The 20051-nt window shown below is 46.3% G+C and overlaps 2 protein-coding genes across 7 annotated transcripts in view; one reads left to right on the top strand and one right to left on the bottom strand.

Moving 5' to 3' along the window:
• Positions 1-203: 203 nt before the first annotated feature.
• On the bottom strand, positions 204-3621 carry NAT9 (N-acetyltransferase 9 (putative)). 2 transcript variants are annotated; one of them, XM_040081852.2, is made up of 6 exons: positions 3256-3621; positions 2453-2562; positions 1383-1517; positions 1103-1162; positions 831-925; positions 204-743 (listed from the first exon to the last, which is right to left on the bottom strand). In XM_040081852.2, the coding sequence occupies exons 1-6, from the start codon at positions 3330-3332 to the stop codon at positions 597-599; spliced, it is 624 nt and encodes a 207-aa protein (XP_039937786.1). In that variant the 5' UTR covers positions 3333-3621; the 3' UTR covers positions 204-596. The 2 variants fall into 2 exon arrangements, with proteins under 2 accessions (XP_039937786.1, XP_039937784.1); XM_040081850.1 differs by having other exon boundaries at positions 2414-2562; positions 3256-3615.
• Positions 3622-4064: 443 nt separating this feature from the next.
• TMEM104 (transmembrane protein 104) overlaps positions 4065-20051 on the top strand; it is a 44482-nt gene continuing 28495 nt past the window's right edge. Inside the window, exons 1-9 of one of the 5 annotated variants that reach the window (XM_040081614.2) lie at positions 4198-4224; positions 4515-4622; positions 5427-5550; positions 7414-7535; positions 9454-9535; positions 10407-10509; positions 10894-10974; positions 15318-15417; positions 16190-16298. In XM_040081614.2, the coding sequence (XP_039937548.1) occupies positions 5506-5550; positions 7414-7535; positions 9454-9535; positions 10407-10509; positions 10894-10974; positions 15318-15417; positions 16190-16298 (642 nt within the window). In that variant the 5' untranslated portion in view covers positions 4198-4224; positions 4515-4622; positions 5427-5505. The other 4 variants (XM_040081617.2, XM_040081613.2, XM_040081615.2 and 1 more) reach the window with 4 other exon arrangements.

Genomic DNA, 20051 nt, shown 5'->3' with positions numbered 1-20051 from the left:
AATTTCCATCATATTAACTTGTCCTTTGTGCTCACCCACATCTGGGCTTCTCCCTGCCAGGACCCAGCACTGCCCCCCTGCAACCTACCAGACCCCAGGAAACTGGGTTTAGAGAGTCTCTCCTGTCCTTTACAACTTCTAAACCACTCTTTGAGCTGCCAAAGAGAGCTGCTGAGCCCCACATAGTGCTCAGGCACCTCAGATCTTTTGTGATTTTTTTTTTTATTCAAGAGTAAAAAAGACTGAGATGCCAGTATATGAAACCTCACTGATGAATCCCGATTTAAGAGCAGTGGGAGAAGTTTCTGCTTGTCCAGGAATCAACTGTTGGTGATTTTAGGCTCTGTTGGAACAGCACATCAAAGTTAGAGTCATTCCTAGCCAAACCTGTGAGTTAGTGGCTGTTCCCCAGGTCCAAATTTCAGACAGTAATCCTGGCTGGTGGAGCAAAGTGCAAAGTTGACAAGATGACAAAACAGCTGAAGGAGACAGATGAAAACAGTTCCAGTGTTGGCTCACTGGTGTCTCCCACACCCAGACCTTGCAACAACGTCCAACTTCTCCCTGGAAACCCAGCCAGCGTCTGCCGGTGTCTGTCAGGTGTCCAGAACCCCAGCTGGCTGCTTCAGCTCAGCGTAGCTCATCTCCTCCACATGGTTTGTCTGCTCCAGGAGCCACTGTCTCTCCTGGTCACTGACATCCAGCCTCAGCGTCACCTCCTGGAAAATGCTGTTCACAGCAACCTGCAGCATACAGAGAGAAAGGAGTTCAATCCCAGCCACAGGGCAAATGCTGTTCACATTCTCTGGGGAGATGGGCTGCTACTGCACCTCCTTGAAGTGAAGCTTTTTGAACATGCAGATACTGGCTTCATTTTCCTGACCAATCTTAGCCTCAAACTTGGTGATCCCGAGTTTTCTCACTCCTGCAGGAGAAATCAGAGAGAGAGGCACTTCTATTACGTGCCACATCTATAAAAGCACAGGACTCCAGTTGCAGGGCAGATGCACCCCTTAGGACCCTGCCTGTATCACCAGGAATTATGTGCTCCCCGATCCCAGCCCCATCACACTCCTGTTCCCATGCACTGAGCCACCCTCACCATAGGCCATCATCAGCAGAGTTGCCTCCTTGCCGAACCCTCTGCCACGGCAGCTGGGCTCTGAAAGAGACAGCACAGAGTCAGCATCCAGTTAGGGGAGAAAAACCAGCCACACCAGACACTTCTCAAAAGAGGCTGTGACCTGCACACGTCATGGACTGATCAGGGCTAAATAGCCATGGTAAAGCATGAGAATAAAAAGCTGATGCAGGAACATCAACATCTGTCTGCAGCATGCAGCCACAGTGATAGAGCCCCGAGCTATGAAGCAGAACTTGACCTGCAATCATGATTTCAATCTCGCCCACAGTCGGATCCTCGGCGTTGGTGAGGAAGAGATTCACATCCCCCACCATGGAGTTCTCCTCCACCTGCCCAGGCCAGCGCTCTGAGTCCAGCACAATGAAGGTGCACTCTGGGGAAAACAAGAATGTCTTCAGAGTGCCGATAATTATTCAAAGATTACCAAAGAATGAAATTAAAGGTGTATAATGGACAGAGGAACAACAGTTTACATGTTAACAGCAAGGAAGTGTTAATAATTTGGCTTCCCACACCAGGTGTGCCTGTTCCCACCCACAGAAATGAAAGAAATACTTGGAAAAACCTGTTGTGAGGGTGACACAGACACCAAGACTAGAAACAACCTGTGGAAAGAGGTGTGAAAACTTCCTTCCCATGTCTGAGGCCTCCTTGCCTTGTCTTACTCAGCAGCAAGCTGGGGCAAAGAATTGTTTGGTGCACAAGAAGCTGACTGAGTGATTCACCTGACCCATGTTACTGCTGCTCTGAGTAAGGTTTTTGATGCCACCTAAGGCACATGCTCCAGACTGAGGTCTTTGCCAGCTTCAGTATTTCCCTGCTCACTAAATTTCTACCAGGCTTTTATGGGCAGTGATTCATTACCTGTAGGAGAGTCAGGGAAGCAATTCAATCAACACACCTCAAACAGGTGACCATAAAATCATTCAATTTATCAAGGAGAAATACAACCTCCTTCCACCTTTTTGCAACGATCAGACCTGGGGAGTGTTGGCTGTGCAGGAGTGATGCTTCACAATTTTTAGCTCAGCACAAAATCCTGTGGGAAATGAATCACTACAATCTCTGGAAAACTGCATAAAAAGGATACAAACAGCTCAAGGAAGTGGATATTCTCCACTTCCCTGAGTATATACCGGCTGTAATGAGAAAACCAGTTCAAGCTGCTGTTGTAGAAAGTCTCACATCCCCTCTGGTTTAGGGGAACCCACTCACGGGGCACTCCCAGCTCACTGTGGGTCCTTCCCAGAATGGAAAAGACCTGCTCACCACTCCCACCCTCCTTCAGGAAGCATTCCAGATGCTCACTGTCAGCATCATCCCGCCAGCTGCGCTGCATTTCGTGCTCCTGCTCCAGGCTGAGAGGCTCCGAAGCTGTCAGTCGCTGCAGCTCCTCCGACTGCATCCACTCGTGGTACCTGGCAATGGACCCGGCCCCACATCACTGCCCCAGCCGCAGCACCAGAGGAGGATCCCTCCCAGTGCTCTAGGGGTCAGGCCGTCACAAAGCAGCTCTGGAAACACCAGCTGGGCTTTCGTGGCAACTTAAAATGTATCCACAAGCCCTCTGTCCCTAAGCGCTCTCTGGAACTTTAGGAAGTTTGCCCCTCCTGTGGCTTTGTCTGGAGTGCCCAATGCACACCTTATGTTTTTGAGTTCTGGTGCGTTTCATCCTGAGCGACACTGACACAGCACCTCCTGGACACTGATGAAACACTAACACTGGTATCTTTGTGCTGATTTACTTTACAAACTGTTGACATGCCTAATTTATCAAATATCCACCTGGCTTTACACACTGAAGCTTTGCTCTTCCACCGTTACCGGGGAAAGACCTCAATGAACAGAAGAACTGATGTGTTCACTCACAGCTAGGTATTTCTTAGTGGCACAGGTGAAGTTCTCCCTGACAGCAGAACTGGCACAGAGCACAGCCCTGACAGGGATGGTGCTGCTGGGCACGGAGGGCACCTCACTGATTCACAGGGGAAAGTGGGCCCTGCAGCTGGCAGTCAACAGCTTTCCTGACCCCGACGCTGTCTTCAAAGGGAGAAGCACAATCAGACCATGCAGGAGGACCATCACACCCGAGGAGGGCATGGGGCACGTACCGGGGCACGTGTGCAGCGGTGTAGGGCACCAGCGTCACCTTCTTTCCTCGCAGCACCGTGTCCTGGTTAATCTTCATGGCCTCTGCACCGAGCGAGAGGCCCAACACCGCAGTCCGTGTCTCCTGCGAGGCCAGGGGATGGGGCAGGGTAGCCTGGTACCTTTCGGCAGCGAGAGGCGACTCACACTGGCCAGATCTCCCAGGTCACACCTATACCCCCGCATTAACACGCCCGAATCCCTGTGCCAACATGCCGACGGAACCCCCGGGGCTGGGGGCGATCCGGCGCAGCCGGTACCAAGGGGGATCGACACCGGGAGGTCACGCGTGCCTGCCCTCCCGCTTCCACGCATGCGCACAAACCCCGACACCTCCCCGCCGCGAAATGTGTGGCGTCATCGCTCCGCCCCACGTGACCCCGTCCCTTTCGTGCCGCGCCCACGCCCCGCCTCTCCCCTGCCCCGCCCCTATTGCCCCGCCCGATGGCCCCGTGCGGCTCCGCCTCTGCCTCGGCCCTTCTCCTCCCGTTCCCCAATCGCGGTCCGTGCGTTCACCCTGTCCCCGCCCCTGCTCTGGCCCCGCCCCTCTCCTGCCATTCCTGGCCTCGCCCCTTCGCGGCACGGCCACGCCCCTCTAGCCCTCGCCCCATTCCCCTTGCCACGCCCCTGTCTCGGCCCCCCAGTCGTGTTCACGCCCCCTGTAGGCCACGCCCCATCCCCACCCGTGCCCCTCCCCCTCCTCTTACCCAATCGCGGTCTGCGCCTTCGCCCCGTCACGCCCCGCGAGCTTGTCACGTGCGCGGAAGGCCCCGCGCTGGGGCAGCGCGTGCGCCGTGAGTGCCCCCGCGCGGCCGGGGGTGGGGCCGCCGGCACGAGCTTCTGCCGCCGGTGAGGGGCTGGGGAGTCTTGGGGGGCCCCGGGCGGGACGCGGCCCTCAGAGGAGGTTGAGGGCGGCCCAGTGTGGGGACAGCGTGAGAGGGAGATGAGGGCTTGAGAGGGGCTCGACGGGCGGGAAGAGGCCTGGGGAGAGTCCTGGGTGTGGGGCGGGCTGTGCACTGGAGCGGTGGGACCCGGGCGTGGGGAGAAGGCCGTGGAGTGGAGGGGCTGCCGGGGTTGCGGGCGTTCTGTGGGGCGGAGGGAGTTCCCCCGGAGAGGGCAGGGTGGACGAGCAGCGTTCCGTCTGTGGGACAGGCCCGTTGGGAGCCAGGCCGGGGGGCTCTGGTGCCCTCGGTGGGCCCTGAGGTCAGTTCCCCCTTTCTAGGGTGGGGACCTGCACGGGGACACGCTGTCACCGTCCGCGTCCTGGAGTGTCCGTTGTCTTGCTGCTTGCTTTGGTTTACCAAGCTTGGCTTCAGTGGTTTTAGCCGAGGTTTGTTATAAAAGGTGGTGTTTGATCTCTTCTGAGGCTGGTCCAGTTATGACCTCAGCGAGAGCTATGCTGCCTGATTCTTTTCTGGCATTCAGCATGGGTGTACGAGCTTATACTGGATTTTTTAGTGGCGCTTGACTTGTGCTGATGGTTTGTCCCTGCTAGTGTGGCTGAGTAAGAGCACATGGAGAAGCGTGAGGCTCTTAATTCAATAATGGCTAATCATTGACACTGAAACATTCCAGAAGACTTCAGTTCCCCAATACATGTCTAGGTTTTTTTGAAACAACGTTAAGCTTCCCATATGCTTCTGCTTTGGAAATGTTGGTGCATGAAAAGCATCTTCATGTGTCTTTAATAGGTCCAATATTTTCATTTGTCTACTTATTTCTGTACTTGAATTTAGGAGAAGAGACTTTAGGCTGGTTTTTTGATTTGCAGGAGGCACGTGTTTGCAAGGAGTAGTAGCTGCATGAAAAGCAGCAGTTTGAGATCATCCTCAAAGCAGTCGTTTTTCCTCTTGAGGTTTTAGTTGTCTGAAACAGCCCCTCTGGCTATTTGAGGAAGATCGAGTTTGGTCATCACATGCTGTGAAAGGGCAGGGCCTTTTGGTTGTTTTTAAACCAGTTTAACAGGTGTGAAAACTCAGAGTATTGAACAAGTAGTTCTGGCGAGTGGGGTCTATCTGAAGGGCGAGACCCTGCTGAAATCTGTTCAAATACCAGAAAAGTGATGTGCCAAAGCTAACTTGTGAGTTCTTCCTTTTTCCAGCAAAGATAACACAGTGTTATGATGTTTCCCTAGGTTAAAGGCCACAGAAGTTGAAAAAACCCTCCCAAAAATACCCTTCTGGCTTTGCTCTGGGGTTTCCCTCCATCTCCCAATGGCTGGTGGCATCACTGACACCGGAGAGCTTTACTCTCCCTATGTAAGTTCCGCTGCTTATGGGTTTGGTCAAGTTTTTTTCAAAATTGTCTTTCCTCAGCATTGCGTTTGCAAATCCTGCTTCCTCATGGACATAACCTCAGCACTTCAGGAGATGATGGAGGTCAAAGGCTCGTTAAAAATGCGTAGTGTTTGTAGTTATATGGGGGTTTTTTACATCACAGATCACTTTTCATAAAGTAAAGGGATGATGTATGCTTAAAGTATAGATTTAAAAGTGCTAAAAGAGCTTCATATCCCGTACCAGCTCTTCATCCTGCTGCCCACTTTCTTACATTTTGTTAATGTTTTCATCAACTCAAATTGTCATTATCATAAACAGGGGGGACTGGGACATTGAAACTATCCCACTTTCTCCCTTTTGTTGCTTTATGTAAACATTTTCCCCTGAATTTCTCAAAGTTTACTTAACTGCAGCTGTTGCAGTAATTTGTTTTATACCACTTCACTGAAAGTGAGTAATTAAGAGGTTTCTTCCCTGTAATGTGGTGTCCTATGCAACTACAGAGCCAATTACTGCTTTCCTATATTACTGGAAATACCAGTTTTCATAGCCACAAGCCTTCACAAAATGCCAGCTTTTATAAACAGCACTTTATAAACTCTGGTTTTTTTTGAAGTGATCTCAATAAATTTAGAACCAGCCCTGAAATGTGTGTGTTGGATTTTAAATGCTTTAAAATTTTCATCTCCACGTTAATGACTAAATGTAGGAGAAGTGGATGTTAGGCTGCAGAAATAGGTCACAACTGAGAAAATGGAGAAGACAGTAACTGGGAGGTCTGTACCCTTAAATATTAGTGTCACCTGCTCTAATGTTGTTACGCTGGTGCTGCATGAATTTCCTAGAGTAATCTCAAAGGCTGAGACTCTCCTCTTTGCCTGAAGATGTCTAATCAGGCTGAGCATTACAGGCACCATTCTCATTCCTGCTTTACCAAAGGAAAATCATCATTCTGGGGTGTTCAGCAAAAAATGAATTTGCTGTGCTTATGCCAGTGAAGTGCTCTCAGGGTCGTTGGGGAATAGTTCTGATGTTAATTGCTCCACACCCAGAAAAGTCTGCTAATATACAACTCTTTACTGGCTTTCCTCTGAAGAGATTCTGACTTGTATTTAAAAAAAAAAAAAAAAAAAAAAAAAAAAAAAAAAAAAAAAAACCACCACAAAACAAAACAAAAAAAAAACCCAAAAAAACCCCACACCAACAAAAACACAACACCAAAGCACTAAAGTTTGGCAGTTTTTGATCTTGAATTGAGCTAAATTCATACCCTGGGGGTCCTGTCCAAATACAGAGTCCTTTTTGTCTCTGGACACTGAAAAAGCTCATTGCCAGAGAAGATAAAATCCTTTCCCTTCTGGAAGTAAAATCCCTTCTTCAGAATATGCTTCTTACTGGTAAAATGGCAATTCAAAGCAGGCTTTGAATTAGAATTCTGTTTGGATATTTCCTGTTTGACTGGGAATAAAAGGTCCTGAAAGGTACAAAGTCATGTGTTCAGGTCAGAAAAAGCGGGGAAACCCCAACCCACAGCACAGGCCTTCTGGTAGAAGGCAGTGATTTGAAAACAAGCAAACAACAACAAGACTCTCATGTACTTTATAACTTTACAAGTTAGAGAGAAAAAATAATTTAAAATAATTAGGAAAATGGAGTGGAATATCAGTTTCTCCAGAAATGTTCTCTTTAGATTTCAGTCCCCTCCTCCAGTTATTTCTCACAAAAACTTTTTCCCACCCTGCTGGCTCAAGGACTGCTCTCTCCTTTTAAATCAGGGTGTATGTGAGGTGTTTTGGATGATTCCTGGCACACTCTGATGCTGGACCATGTGGCTGATTGCAGGTTGGCCTGGTGTACATGTTCAACCTCATCGTTGGAACGGGAGCCCTGACCATGCCCAAGGCTTTTGCCACAGCAGGGTGGCTTGTCAGCCTCATCCTCCTGATGTTCCTGGGGTTTATGAGGTAGGATGTGTATGTGTGTCTTTAGGGAACTAACTGGGAGGCTCAGCTGGGTGAGCACAGTGTAAGGACTTTTGCTGTTTTTCTGTGTGCTCTGGCCCTCTGCTCCCTGAGTGTTGGTTTCTGCAGTGGTGTTGCCTGTGGACCTGATTTGGAGGGATGCACTTCCTGACTCTCTGGTACATCCCATTCCCTGGCTGATGGGAAGGTCTTTTCCTCCCGTCCAGAGTCTTCTGGGACCTTTTTCCCAGCTACCTTTTTGACATTGTCCTCACTGTGGATACATTCCATGCTTCCCTCTGTCACAGATCAGCTCCCCAAACGCCAACCAGGTCACAGGTGGCACAGGGTCAAGTCTTTGCTTTGTGACTTGCAGATGTGTAAGCTTTCCCTTGGCTTCTGGCAATGCTCTCACAGCTGCAAGTGTGTCAGGAACACAAATTCCTGTATAGTTGGGCCTGTCTTAGCCTCTCCAGATGTTTGCTGCTCAAGACCTTGGAGGTGGCCTCCTGTTTGTCACGCTGGTTCACTGTGAGCCCCTGTCCAGGTGCCTCCCTGCTGGAGCAGCAGGTGGAGCTCAAGGCTGCGGATATGGCACTGATTTCTGAGGCGTTAGTGCTACAATTGTCCTCTTCTGGTGAGCTGAGAATCCCTGCTTGTTTCTTGCTTGGTTTTAAAATAAAATAAAACAAAACAAAATTCCCTCCTGCTATTTGTACAAATGGACTTTTTAGGTGCCAGCCTTTTCAGTAACCAACCCTGCCAGCCTGGGTGTGCCTTTGGTTTGGAGGCAGAGCTTTTGGGATCTGTTCTGTGCTGCTGTGCAGGGAGACTGTGTGGTCAAATACTTGTGCATGCCCCACCTCAGAGCTGGGTGCTGCAAAGGCTGTTTGGTAAAATGATATCTGTGGGGTTACCAATAACTGGGAGTTTTAGAAGCAAGTCCTTTTAGCTACATTAGTTTAAATGCATCAATTCAACTATGGAATTAAGCACCAGCAGACAATCCTTCAAGGTCAGCAGGAGAGCACAGACCTCCAAATCTGTGCACCAGAACTGCACTGGATTACATTGAGAAGACACAGCTCGAAGTACTGCATGTCTTGGGATCTCTGTTGCTTTTGTTCTGGTACTTGTGACTTTCTCATGCCCCCTGGGCACCTTTGGTACAGGAAAAGCCTGGGCGGAAGTTGCTACATGGGACTCAGCACTTCCTTTTATTCTTGCAAAACTGATCTCTTATTTGAGCTTGAGAGATGAGTCCAGTTCCTGAAGAAGTGAGAAACCACTTTAAAGCCTCAAATAAGATTGATCTGTGGGGGTTTTAAAATTTATTATTTAATATTATAGGACTGGTTTTAGCTGAGATAATGATATTCCTTCCATAAGTGGCTCTCCCTGTCTCCCTGGACAGCTCTTTCACTGGCCTCCAGTATTTGCCTGCAAGTGTGATGTGCTCCTTGTTCTTGTATTGCTGCTTTGCTTCTGATGCCATGTGTAAGATTCTTTAAGGGATCAGAGTACCTTTGCCATGAGCTTCAGAATAGAACTGGGTTTGTCCTAGGTTGTAAAAAGAGGAAAGAAATTTGCTTTCTAGCAAAAGTCAACGTTCTCTTGCTGCCTTCAACACACAAGAGCACCAGGAATGTGCTTTCCAAATACCTAGAGTGTCATCCTATATCTGAAGGTGTGTCATATTTTACTGCATACTGTGGTCTGCTTGAACACCTGAATCTCAAGAGCAGAAGGGAGCAATAAAATGAAATGAAACACTATCAAAACAGTGTGTGGGGAGCTGGAAAAAGGATTGTTCTGGTTTGTTTGTTTGCACCTACAAACAGATGGGAATTATTCTCCATCTCTCTTCAATGACAGTTCTTGACTATTACTGATGATACCAATTTAATTCTTCTCTCTGTAGCTATATGACTACAACCTTTGTGGTGGAAGCCATGGCTGCTGCAAACGCCCAGCTGAGATGGAAGAGAATGGAAAAACACAAGGTTTGTGTGGGGTTTAATTTTCCTTTTCCTCCTGTTGTTTTATCATAGGATTTTCCTGGCATTCTCCTGCATCTTTGCCTTGCCTCAGTAGTTAACTTTGCCATATAAAATACAGCTGTTAATTCCCTGTGGGGTTGCTCATTAAAGACGGGATTTTCTCCTCCTGCTTTGAAAAATCTCTTGTGCTGTTCACATTTCTTACTGATCATGCTCTCCTTGCCCAGAAGCACTGCTCAGTGAATGTGGAGAGGTGGCAGCCAATATATTGGTGCTATTTGGAGTGTGCTGAGGACTCTAAATCCTTTCTGATCTCAGGGCATTTAACTGGGACAGCCTGGGATGTCCTTGCTGTTACTTGGGCAGTATCCCAGGTTGTGGACAGTTCTGAATTATATCCTTGATGTAAAACTTACTTGTGGCTTTACTGGATCAGAGAGAGGCATAATTGTTTGCACTGATTTAGACCCCTGGCTTGGTGTTAGTGGGATGGAGTTAGGAACCAGACCTGCTTGTGCTGGCTAGATAATGCTTTGATTTATTTTTTTGCTCCCAGTTCTGCAATATTGCAGATCTGCCTGAAGTTTCCAACTTCCTTGTGCTACTTACCACTACGTGAATTGTGCAGTGCTGTGTGTGTGACCTGGGGCTGGGACAGCAGAGCCTGTCACTCACTTCAGCCTGCTCTGCTACTATCCTCTTCTGCCCTCCACAGCATCCCCTGAGCTCCCTGCTATTGCCTCTGCTTGCATGTCCTCCCCTCCCTGTTCGGGGCCTTCCTTTGAGTGTCTGGAAGTGACCATGACTCTAAGGGTGGCACAGCCTATACTGTGGGTAGCAGATATCTCAGCAGTGGTCTGGTCTTTTTGTCCAGGAGGATGATGAAGATGAGGATTCTTCCTCTGGAGTGTCTGACAGTGATGTTCTCCTCCAAGATGGCTACGAACGAGCAGAGACGCGGCCTATCCTGTCAGTTCGTGAGTACCCAGTTCATGCTTTCACTGGTGTGAGGCCTCTTTGCAGACAGTATTCCAATGGATTCCTCTATTTCACCATTAATTCCACATGCTCTGATCCCAAAGTCCTCAGCACTTGCACGATAAGACTCATTGAGAATTCAGTTTGCCTTCTGCAGCCTGATAAAGATCTTTTCCCTCTAGGTCACTAAGGTGAGAACATCTTATTTTCTAAACACATTTAAACTAGCTTCAGCACGGTAATTGGCCCAGTGACTCTGCTGCTGTGGAGTTGTACATACTGTCCTTCAAACTGCTGCTAGAGCTTTCCAAGTATCCAGGTAATCTGGCTTCAGGCCTTATTGGAGGCACTAGTTGAAACACTTCTTGTTTTTTAACTTGCAGAGAGACGTGGCTCAGCCAATATCTTTGAAATCACTGAGAGGGTGGAAATGGGACAGATGGCTTCCATGTTCTTCAATAAAGGTAAATGTTGAACATTTTCAAAAGTTCCTTTGGGTCCTCCTGCATGTTTGCGTGCTTCTCAGTGTGGGTTTGCATCCTGAGTTTGAGATAATTCCACCCAAATGTGCTGTTCCTTCTCTCTGTGGACTGTATTCATCCTCCTGTGTGGTGTTTCCATAAAGTGTTTATGGGCTGGGTGGGCCAGAACCTGCTGTGGTGGGCATGGAACCAGCAAAACACTGCAGTTTATGGGAGCAATTTCTTCATACATGCAAGTGTAAGTCAATGCCTCTTCTCACTGCACTTCGCCTACCTCTGAACTGCATTTGTCCTCTGTGATCTTCACTGTCTGAAGCAGTAGAGCCCAACTGTAGTGTTTTTCGGTTGCATTTTGGTTGTAGCATTTGAGAATCAGATATTCAGGCTTCTCTGAGCCTGAATAGCAGTAAATAGCAGTCTGAAGGAAAGAGACTTCTGATAGGAGCTTCTAGGAATTGTCTGCATCTGGGGCATCATCAAGAGAGCTAAGACGTGAACTGCTGAAGAGGGCCCTGCTGAGGATGATAGACAGCTGGCTTGTCTTTTTGCTTTTAATGTCTTTTATATGCCAGGGAACAAACTTGTAACCCTGCTCTAATAAAGCCTCATCCATTGCTGCATATGATAAAAATGCAAACCACAGTGATGAGGATTCTGAAACCTGTAAAGCAGGACAATGAAATGCTGCACAGAGCCAGAACATCATCAGACACCATGGCTGTGCAGTTATTAGCCTGTCAGGCCCCATTTTTTGTGGAAAGTGATGTTTCCCCTTGTTCACTGGCCACCTTGCAATGAGGCGATGGAAGGCTGGGTTTTTTCCACTACATTACATCAGTGTTATGCCAGCATAAAGCTGTTACCTCTGAAGGACAGCTGGGCTTAAGAAGTGAATATTCTTTGAACTCTATTTTTTGATTTTAAAGTTAATTAAAAAAAAACAACTAAACCTTTATAATTTTCTTGCATTCCTCTTCTGGGATTTTGTAGATTTGAATCACTTAGGACTATTAAAATAATCTGCATTGGACTAGACCGCCACATTTTTAGTCAGAGAAGTGTGTCAGAAACACCTTGTTCCTGGTCTTTCTTGCACCACTGAGTTGTTATGACCATAGTCAAGTTTTCTTGCTTGTTTGCTTTGCTTGTGTGTAAAATATGGTGAACTCATCCCTCTGTCTCTTGGTGTTCTTCTGAGGAGTAATATTTGAGAAGTGCTTTGAGAGCAATCCATGTAACAGAGTTTAGCAGTATTGCTGAGGATTGGGCTGTGGAGGGATAGGCATCACAAGAGTCAGTGTTCTCATCAAGTTTCAGGAGGCCCCTTCTTTGCATGTGCTTCGCAGGGGAGCTGGAAAGGACCCCCAGAAGTCAGGCAGGTTCTGTTCCTCTCTGGTGCTCAGCCAATAGAGGGTGCTGAGAATATGTGTTCTCTCTCCATCGGCACTGATGTAGCTTCCAAGCAGAGAGAAATAAACTGCTTAGTACTCTTAATCCCTCTTCTTAATGTTGCTTTAGCCAGAGTTAGCTGATTTCTGTGTTAGGGATCCTCCCCAGGGTCTCCTCAGCCCATGGAAAAGGGATGAATCCATCTGCAGGAAGGTGGCTGTAACAGCTGCAGGCCATGGCCTGACCCTACTTGTGACTTCCAGATGGGATGAGGTGCCCACTGCAAAACTGGGGCAGCTGTAACTCATTTGCTGTTTTCCCTTTGTCTGAGCTCAGCAGTGACTTCCATCCTTGTCACTGTTTCATAGATACCCTCTAGCCTTTGAGTGGCTGCAGAGACAGACAGGTGAAGGACCTTCCTCTGCAGGTCCCTGGTGAGGTGCTCCCTCCCCATAGCTGGACAGAAAAGCAAGGGCAGCTGCTCTATGACGATTTAGTGCTGAGAAACTGGGCCACACTGGGGAATTCCCAGCTCCAAGCACCAGCCTGTGAGGTTTCACAGCTGGCAAATGTCTGGGTGTTTACTCATGATATACAAAGTATAGATCCAAACCCAAGATGATGGAAGACTTTACGGTATCCAGAGGGAAGGCTGATGAAAGCTATGAAGTAGACCTCAAAACTCCTGATTTCTAGTGAGTTCTCTGCTCTTTTCCCTTGACTGATTTTTATTTTCAACAATCTGACAGGAGTTGAATCTGCAGTCCTAGGAGGTAAGCTGGGGATAAATCTCAATTTCAGATTGTCTGCTTTCTTAAAGGGAGGTGACTTAGGTTTAGGCTGTGAAGAGACTGTGTGCTCTTTTGAAAGAGCTGGCTCTGAAAAATGACTATTTTTCTTGGGTTTTTTTTTTTTTTTTTTAATTTTTTATTTTTTAATGTTGGGTGCTTTCTTCTGGGGCTGAGCAGTCATTTATTGCAGTAATAGATTCTAGGCACAAATATCATGCTGTTTCCTCACGGGAAGTAATTGCTTTTTTTTCACCCTGTTTTGTACCCAGTAATGAAAGTATTGATCAGGGAGGGTCAGCAGCAGTTTATAAAAGAACTGTTGCTAAAGTCTTCCTGTCTTGGAGAGGATGAGTTTGTGAGAGGAGTGTCACCTGTGCTTCCTGCAGACAGAGAGGTCTGCATTGGAATGGGGTGCTGCAGAGTGGTGCTCTGGCTGGTGCTGCTCTGGCTCAGCTGATCATGTCAGCTTTATTTTGTATGTGTGGGGCAACTGAGTCCTGAGACCAGGCGCAGATCCCAAAACAGAATATTCGAGTCGGTGTAGTCCTGAGCTTCATGTCTCTGCAGCTTCTGTCCTATGTCAGATATTTTTTAAAACCTTCAACCCTTTTCAATGGGAAATTGGAGAAGACTGGTAGGTAGTTTGTTAACGTCTCCAGAACAACGCAGGGACTCCCTAACTGTGAAGACATCTTTCACAGAGCAAGAAAGCAAGGAGAGAGTTATATAGAATGATCTGACAATTTCTGTAGTAAGTCCATTTGTCCCCAGGAACAGCTCTAGAGCACTGATTTAGTGTGCTACTGTACAGAAGCAGTAAAGTTCTCTCAGTGCTTTCCTGACACAGCCCCTTTCAGCTAAGCAAGCTCAGCATATGGAATAATTTATCTGAACAAAGGAGAATGCTTCATAATGTTTCCTGACATCCAGAGATCCAGGGGCAGTATGATGGCAAAACATGGTAAAGCTTTGGAGCACCCAAGCACAGGAATACGTCCTCATTCCTGCAGCAGTGTTGCCCTTGTTTGATAGTTGTCACAGTTGTGAGTGTGATGTTTGTTCAAGCTGCACTGGGATTAAGCATCAGGTGGCATCACAACTTGAAAGTATGGGCAGGTTTCTTGAGCTGTTTTCCTTCAGTGTCACCTTCCTAAATTAAATAAATTTGAGGCTTTTATTCTGTAACTCATCTGACTCTGAAATAAAATAACTTCCAATTTGTTGGTGAGATTTATACAGACTTGCTTGCAAGAAGAGAATCCTGGAGTCTCATCAAGCATTTCTTTATCCCTTTGGATTTTAGCCCTTCACAGTAGTATCTTGTTGTGCCTCAGTAAGGCTGTTCTGTGCACCCAATTAATTTGTGTAAAATTTTCTTTTAATCTCATAGGTGAAGGCAGGGCAAGCTTTAAATTAAAAACAAATTTAAAAAATAAAAATTAAAAAAAAAAAAAAAAAAAAAAAAAAAAAGAGAGAGAGAAAAAAAACTTACCCCCCCAAAAAAATATGAGAGTAGGGGCAGGAATAGTGTATGTGGTGTCATCAGGGTAAGTGGAATGCAGTTTTAAACAGTTTTAAATCCTTTACAGGATTGCACCTTGGCTCAAGTTGCTAGTGGTAGGGAATCTCCCAAAGCATTGCTCCATTTCGGCCCATTGGAATCTGAGCTCTGCAGAACCAAATCCCTACAAGTCCATATTGTGAAGGTCTGTAGGTTTGAAATCAGAGGATTTTAGGCAGAGCCTAAAAACATTCTCTCTGCATTTCACTTTGTCAGGCTGTGCTCACACTGAGTCTGAGAGCATCACCTGGATGTTTGCGTGTGGCTCTTCAGAGCTGACAGCTTCTTCTGGCAGGTGACTTTTGTGAGACCTGTTGGTCTTGACTGCAGGATGGGCTTGAACTAGAGGGTTTATTTAGTGTCAGGGCCAGGTATTGAAGGAGGCAGAGTGGAGCTCTGAGGCCCCTCGTGCTCCATCAGTTCCTGTTCCATGGTAAGTTCCCTGAGCTTGGGTGGAGTTTACTGCAGAAACTATGGAGGCAAATGGTGATTTAAGATCTTAAAAATGTTGTGTATTTGAAGTGCAGAGAACAAGAGTCTCTGTGTACTCTGCTGAATCTGAACAATATTTTCTTTTTCTGCAGTGGGTGTCAACCTCTTCTATTTCTGTATAATTATCTACCTCTATGGAGATCTGGCAATCTATGCAGCAGCGGTGCCAGTCTCCCTAATGCAGGTGACCTGGTAAGTGTGCATACTCCTGAGAGGCTGTGTGCTGCCAGGGAACAGGACAGGCTTAGGGTTTGATGGGATGATAAGTCTGTCTAGGATCAGCTGCATTTTCCAAAGCATGGGGTGGAGAAATGACTCAAGGACAGCTCATCTCTGGTGGGTGGAAGGTGAAGTTGTTTTGTATTCCCCACCTGAGCTGGCTGCAAAATAGCTGACCTGATTCCAGACAAGTCCTCAGGTGTGAAGTATTTCCAGCTTCAGCACTTGCAGACACAAGACTTGTTGCTCCATAGTTTGATTGCAGTACTCTGCAGTATGTTGTCTTCTCTGTCTCTTTGGGTAAGAGTTGAGGGGTGTGATGTCTACTAAGCCTGAGGCCAGTGAGTGGTGATGGTACATGGCCTTAGCTGTGGTCTGGGGCTGGTGTCTTTCTCAGAAAAACAGATAATATAAAAGATTGGTTTGATCAAATCTGGGCTGGATTTGGACTTTTATCTCGAAAATGGAAAACCTCAGCGATCCATAAAAGATCTAAGCTCACTAGCTTGATGACTAAATGATAGAACTTGCAAATAACTTCAGGCAATTCAAGAATTTGCCTTTAAACCTCTGGTACTCAGTGACTTGCAGTGTTACACAGTCCAGAAAATGTAAGGAAGTGAGTGTGGTCAGGGACAAAGAGGAGGATTGGCTTCTGCTCATTCTTTTTTCTTGAATGCAGGAGAGAGGGGAAGACATCTGCTAGGAGTTAATTACTGTCTTTTGTTTCTCCCTCCTATCCCAGCAGTGTCACTGGCAACCATTCTTGCAGTGTTGGAGATGGCACGAAGTACAACGACACAGACAAGTGCTGGGGGCCAATTCGAAGGATTGATGCTTACAGGCTGTATCTGGTGAGCTCCTGGAATTGGGATAACCACTGTTGCCATTTAAAGTCTGCTTCTAGTGCTTAGGGATTTTTTTTTTTTTCTTGTAGAAATAATGTAGTTCAAGTGAACACCAGACTATGAAACTTTTGGTTCAGTCTGACTTTTTTGGCCAAATGCTGCCTCCCTATTCTTGGTGGCATAGCTGTGTTTGAACTTGTTGGCAGTCAGAATGATCTTAATGTTTTGAGTTCTGTCCGTCTTGGTGTGTAGTTTTATATTGCTTAAGCAGGTGGGGTGTTTTTGTCAAAGGCTGGGTTTTTCTTCACTGGGTTTTTCAGTGGCTGGCTAAGTAATATTCGCTTGGGGGTAATTGTTGTCAAGATACTGAAGTATATTAAACTCACTTGAGTGCTTTAGAATATAAAATACGCAGAGTTAGAAGGGACTTGCAAGGACCATTGAGTCCATTCTTTGTGTGAATAAAATTGTCAATGCTGCAGGAGAATCTGCTACTTGAAAGATGATGGAAACAACCAGGTTAGACAACATCCAATGCCATACACTGCCTTAGTAATAGCTTTGTCTAGTTCAAGATTATCTATTGCATCTAATGCTGTGCTGGCATTCTGCTCTGAACCCAGGGTTTTTCCCATAGGATGATGAACATGGCTTCTCTAGAGCCTGGGGAGTGCTGAGTGCTCGTATTTGGAGTCAGATGTCGGTAGGGCAAAATGGGAGGAGGGAAGGATGCTAGTGCTGTGGAGTGTGGCTTCTGTTAAGGGTCTCAGTGAGAATTTTAAGTAAAAGGAATGAGGGTGGCTGCATGTGTGCAGAGAAATCCAGAGGTAATTTTGGAGTTTGTACATTTTGGATATGCAGTGGATCACATCCAGTGTTATTGCAGAAGTAAGAGCTGGGCCTCAGAAATATTAGTGAATGTCAAAGTCTAGTTAATTATTTAAGAGAAATATTATTGCTTTATTAAATTCTGTCTTGGTCTGTTTCTTTAAAACTTCTAGAAGATTGAAGATTTCCTTCCTGAATTTCAATAACTCTCCCTGACCCAGCAGAAGAAGCTAGTCAGAAAAGGCAGACATACATTAATTACTGCCTGTGTCTCTCGGATATTATGTCTATAATTCATGAAGATAATTGTTGTTAGGACTTGCAAAATTAAAAAAATTAAGACTTTGTAAGCATTAGCCTTGCAGTCTGTGTACATAACTCTCAGAGGAGCTTTTCCCTCTGCTTGTCTTGTGGATTTGGAGAATAAATATCTGCAAAGTCTTTGCTAGTGGTTAATCCTTTCCTGCTCAGTAACTGGGATGAGGCTTCAATGTTGTTCTCTGTGCCCTCTTAGATGGAGGGTGGGATTGTTTGTGGCAGAGCAGACCAGTCTGTAGTGGCTAATTGGTGGGGGTCAGTTCTCACAATCACTATTTTCAGGATACTTCTGGGTGTCAGCATTACCTCTAAGTTCTGCTTTTCTGTTAAAAGTCTCTAATGCTTCTTACTGGGCGAGGATGGGAGTAAACTGGGACTTGTTCTGCCTCCAGCTCTTCTGGTCCCACTCCCTGCTTGACCTGTGTGATTTCATTCTCCAGAAACCAGAGAGGATGGCGACCTCTTCAGAGAGGCATAAGAGCTATAATAATTTATAAAACACTCAGATCACAGTACTGACCCTGGCTTTGAGTTTGGGCTGCCTCTGACGTGGCTGTGCTGCCTAATATTTTTCACCTGCTGTCCTGGTTAATATTTTCCCCACTGTCCTGTTTGCAGTGTGGACATCTAGTGACCAGTTGAACTCTTAAACTTCCTGAGAGAAATCTGGGGGTGAGAGGGCAAGACAAGGAAGCCATTTGACTTCAAGCAAAGAATTTAGTAGTAAACCATTGTAATTATCTCTACACATGTTGTCCAAGCTTCTTGTGTATAGGAGTTTTGAACATGCCAGAAAAGCTGAAACCTGCCTGTCTGAAGGGGAAAATGCAACATGAAAGTAAGGAGGGGAGAGATGCATCAAGAGCACAGCTCCTCTTGGTCCCAGGGGATCATGCCCATAGAGAACTATGCTGTTTTCTTAACTTTCTATTTTGAATTCTTGCCTGATGGAATAATTCAGGTTCCACATTTCAGTGCACAAACAAGGTCTCTTTTTGCAAACAAGTTCCCCTGTAGCAAGGGACAGATGGACACTGTGATCCCAAAAGAAAGCAGCTGAGTTTTTGGATGAGTCCTTTTGTCCTAGATCTAGTTTTCCTACCTTATCTTAGTACTGTATTTAGGTTTAAGTGACTTTTAGGAGGAAGATGTGTGGATGTAACTGAAACTTCTTCCCTGTTCCAGTGAAGAAGCACTTCTCTGGAGATAGTATTATATTTCATACGCTGTGCATGACCCTACAGAAAACCTATTTTGGAGGAGAATAATCTATTTGAGGTTTTCTGGACAAATGGTGCCAATGGGAGCTGCTTTGTGCCAAGTCCCACCAGTCTGCCAAAGACCCGTGCTGCCTTCCTCCTGTCAACTTTTTCTCTCCCAACACTGTGTATTCTTTTCAACAAAAAATATTTCAAACATTGACTCTTCAAACTGGGGATGGAGAGAAGAATAATGACTGACATAAAAATCCTTTTTCACACCTAATTGTCTAAAAAGGCTTCTGAAAGCAATCTCTGCTCTGATTACTGTGAATGGAAGTTGAAGACTATGTATATAATGAGAATATTTAGATATAATTCTTCTCTTGAGACTTGCTTGTCTGTGCAGCATCTTTATTGCTGCTCCAAGATTTCACACCTGAGTGTGTCGGCAGAGTCTTCAGAGACTGCTAGGCCCCTATTAACCTTTGTCTGAACAAATGCTTGTCCTGCTTCTTGTTTATAAATTGCTTTGGAAAATAAAAACTTGCGAAGCAAATAAGTGAAGGCAAGTGCACAAAATATGTAAATAGACTTCTGCCCCTCTCCCATCACCTCCTTGCTAATATTTGCCTCCTTTTTGGGACCATAAAAGACCTGGGAGGTTTGAAGGGTGAGTCTTGTTGTGTTGTTCCACTCCTGTGAGGGCAAGACCCTGCAGGACAAATTTTCTTCCAAGAGAGGTGTGTGCTGGGCAGCCCAGTGACCTTGTTTAAGGCAAGCAGTGATCACAGTTAAAGCAGATCGATGGCTTTCTATCTTTGCTTCAGACCCATTACCACCCTGCCATGTCCTCAACAGCTGGAGTGACTCCCAAGTCCCTTGGCTGTCTCTGGCAATGCCGAGGACAGAGTCACGTTCTCTCACTGCTGAATTCACACTTCAGTGCAGCTGCTTTATCATGCTCTCTTGTAGGTTCCACTGGGCTGTGTTGGGGAGGTCATGGGGAAGGGGTAGCAGATTTAAGTTTCAGATCTTTCATTGTAACACTTTCTTGTCTTTCTGTCCAAGTCATGTGGGACTGTGATATGATAGTCCCTATTTCTAGAAAGCAGATGCTGAGATAAATAAGAGATTAAATCCTGGGGATCAGCAGCCATTCAGAGTGTCTGATCCAAACTGTGTTCATGACCTGGCAAACAAGGCTTCTGTTCTGCATCAGGGCAGCCGTTGAGGCTGAAACCTCTACTCTTTTCTCAGCCCTCCTCTTCTGGCAATCTGGGACATGGTGTCTTCCCATGATGGAAAGGAAATGGCTTAAATTCTCAAGGGAAGCCATGTACCTTTCAGAAGAGGCAGTGGCAGAGGTACTCCTGGTAGCCTGGCTCGGTAGCACGTCAAAGCCACCAGGTGC

The sequence above is a fragment of the Hirundo rustica genome, chromosome 18, assembly GCF_015227805.2.
Source record: "Hirundo rustica isolate bHirRus1 chromosome 18, bHirRus1.pri.v3, whole genome shotgun sequence".
Taxonomy (NCBI): domain Eukaryota; kingdom Metazoa; phylum Chordata; class Aves; order Passeriformes; family Hirundinidae; genus Hirundo; species Hirundo rustica.
This window is presented reverse-complemented; position numbering and strand designations above follow the sequence as displayed.

Excerpts from the sequence above, each read along its gene's own strand:
- NAT9 (XM_040081850.1), bottom strand. The coding sequence starts at position 3,332 with ATGAAGATTAACCAGGACACGGTGCTGCGAGGAAAGAAGGTGACGCTG. Across the intron at positions 2,563-3,255 it reads ACCGCTGCACACGTGCCCCG|GTACCACGAGTGGATGCAGT; the intron begins GTACGTGCCCCA and ends GTCCATTGCCAG. Across the intron at positions 926-1,102 it reads TCTGCTGATGATGGCCTATG|GAGTGAGAAAACTCGGGATC; the intron begins GTGAGGGTGGCT and ends TTTCTCCTGCAG.